The sequence below is a fragment of the Cyprinodon variegatus genome, unplaced genomic scaffold, assembly GCF_000732505.1.
Source record: "Cyprinodon variegatus isolate N-32 unplaced genomic scaffold, C_variegatus-1.0 Scaffold705, whole genome shotgun sequence".
Taxonomy (NCBI): domain Eukaryota; kingdom Metazoa; phylum Chordata; class Actinopteri; order Cyprinodontiformes; family Cyprinodontidae; genus Cyprinodon; species Cyprinodon variegatus.
This window is the reverse complement of record NW_015151158.1, coordinates 245,032-247,697: the sequence shown is the minus strand read 5'-3', so window position 1 is coordinate 247,697 and position 2,666 is coordinate 245,032. Positions and strand designations below refer to the sequence as shown.

Below are 2,666 nucleotides of genomic sequence, written 5' to 3'. Positions count from 1 at the left end.
AACTAACAGATTCTGCAGAGTGGGAGAATAGAGATAGAATGAAGCAGAATGATGAAAAAGGGGTCCCTATGTCCTCCTGCAGTCTAAGCCTATAGCAGCAGAACTATAGAGATAGCTCAGGATAACCTGAGCCCCACAAATTTTACTTTCTAAGTAAACTCTTCACTTTTCTGTTATTCTTATACATTTTTCTAAGGCCTATTTGCACTGCTAAAACGATCTATAAATAAGTAAAAATGTCCTAAATTAAGTTTATTTACCCTTATGTTGAGTAGGTAAATGAGATGATTTGCCAATGGAATGAGAATTTTTACTCTTAAAATAAGATAATTAAAAATATGCATTTGACATAAGACAATGCAAATGTTTTTTTTTCTTATTTTAAATGTAAATTGTTTTGTTCAATTGGCAAAATGTCTCTTTTATGTCCTCAATCCAAGAACAAATTACTTATCTAGATTTAGATTTTTTCCAGTGTGCTGTAAATTAAGTTGAAAATAAAAAGTTAAGTCAAGAAAAGAAGGTAAAAAGCTAATTGAAAAATTAAAAAGTAAAGTTCAAAAGTTAATAAGCCTAGTTAACAATTATATTTAGTTTTGTAAACTTAAAAATGTGAGTTCCATTATCAGCATTAATGCCTCTAAGGTTAAGTTGGACTGAAATAAAATGTGTTTCTTTCACTCGGCACAGCAAAAAAAATGCCCTCTAAAACAATTAGAAGAAAAAATAGTGTTTTAGGTGAAAAATTGCTTATTTTAAGCTAAATAATGCGCCAGTGCAGCACACTGCAAAAATGACCTTTGCTGGTCCTTGGCTGGTCTACCTTCAATTCCTTTTTAAACATCAATGTTTGTACAAAAATGTTCTTTTTGTCATGATTTGTGGACATTAAGATCTAAAGAGAAGCGCCATCTGCTGGTCAGACCCTGTAATTCAGTGAAAGGATGGAGTCAGAGTAGATAAATATAGCGGCTGGAAGTTGGAGGGGATTTTGCTGGGAGTTGCAGGCAAGTGGGCTGCCATTCAGCTAAGGGCGGCCATTTTGAATGGCTGCTGTTGTACGGGGAGTCATTTGAGTCGCAGATGTAGAAAAAAGATGAGCAACTATCCTCATTTTGGCTGATATCTGACATAAAAATGAGGTCATCACTCCAGGAAATTACTGCACCTGTGGATTCGGTTTTATGAAAAAACAAGAAGTTCAACGTTTCTTTGACTCCAGTCAGCAACAACAACAAGATTCATTAACAATTTCAAGATAAATAAAAAGATATGTGAAAACTGTGTCTCTGACCTTTGACCTGCAGGAAGCGTCCCCTCGTGGCTCCAGGGCACGTTGCTGAGGAACGGCCCCGGGCTTTTCTCAGTGGGAAACTCCGAGTACAACCACTGGTTTGACGGTCTGTCGCTGATTCACAGCTTCACCTTCAGCGGCGGTGAGTCTCCGCCGGGATGCTGTAACCATGGCGGATCGCCGTTTCACTGCAATACTCTATAAATGTCGCCGTTTCAGGGGAGGTGACTTACAGAAGCAAATATCTGAAGAGCGAGACGTATAAGAGGAACATCAAGGCCGACAGGATCGTGGTGTCTGAGTTTGGGACCATGGTTTATCCCGATCCCTGCAAAAACATCTTTGCCAGGTGAACTTCGCCCAGACGCAAAAAATCAGAGACGCTGAGAAAACGTTAAAGTCACTTTAACGCGTTCAGATACAAGTTTGCACAGAAATGTTTTATAAATTCATCTGAATCTTTTACCCTTTATAGGGCAAGTTCGTGTTTGTCATCAACTACATCCTACATCCCTTACAAATAGAGCTTAACTTTATTTATTAGCATGATTTTTTATGCTAGTAAACATTTAAAAATGCCGCAGAGGAGCAGCAGTTTTAGTTCTAGTTTCCAGGTCTGTGACAGATTCCTTCTCTCATCCCAGATGTGTTTTCTAACCTCCGTCTTCAGGGCAATGACACATTTCCGCAACATCATCCCGGATTTCACAGACAACAACCTGATCAACATCATCCGTTATGGTAAGGACTACTACGCCTCCTCTGAGGTCAACTACATCAACCAAGTGGACCCAAACTCCCTGGAAACTGTGAGCAGGGTGAGTTTCTCCATCTTCCATCGGTAGAAGATCTTCCAACTATTGTCATGATGCTGATGGGCATCATTTCTGGGAATCTCCAGGAAAACTACAGGAACCACATAGCTGTAAACCTGGCTACGGCTCACCCTCACTACGACAGAGAAGGGAACACCTACAACATGGGCACCGCCATTATTGGCCTCGGACGGCCAAAGTATGTCATTTTCAAAGTACCAGGAAATGCTTCAGGTATGTCTTTAAAGTTGTAGGGAAGTCCTATTTAAATGTCAAATCATTCTGGCTTAAACATGTATATAAATGTACTTTTTATCAGACCATATTGTCCCAAAATTTAAAACATTTGCATTTAAAAAAAAAATCCTGTCTTAGAAACTGTGTTTTTTTTTCCGTTATCTTCTGCAGGCCAGTTAGTTCTACATCAGCATGAACACCTAAATTCGGCCAATCATATATCAACGTAACCTGACTCCGCCGGATGGATTTGCTCCGCATATCCATCTGGAAACCTTCCGTTGAAGTAATTTTGGGAAGGGGCGAAAATACTGGTTAGC

The 2,666-nt window shown here is 39.3% G+C and overlaps 1 protein-coding gene across 1 annotated transcript in view; it reads left to right on the top strand.

The window, feature by feature from the left end:
* LOC107097534 (beta,beta-carotene 15,15'-monooxygenase-like) overlaps positions 1 to 2,666 on the top strand; it is a 10,352-nt gene that overhangs the window by 764 nt on the left and 6,922 nt on the right. The window contains exons 2-5 of the mRNA XM_015394702.1: positions 1,308 to 1,436; positions 1,514 to 1,643; positions 1,965 to 2,112; positions 2,196 to 2,324. Coding sequence (XP_015250188.1) covers positions 1,308 to 1,436; positions 1,514 to 1,643; positions 1,965 to 2,112; positions 2,196 to 2,324 — 536 coding nt within the window. The remainder of the gene's footprint in view (positions 1 to 1,307; positions 1,437 to 1,513; positions 1,644 to 1,964; positions 2,113 to 2,195; positions 2,325 to 2,666) is intronic.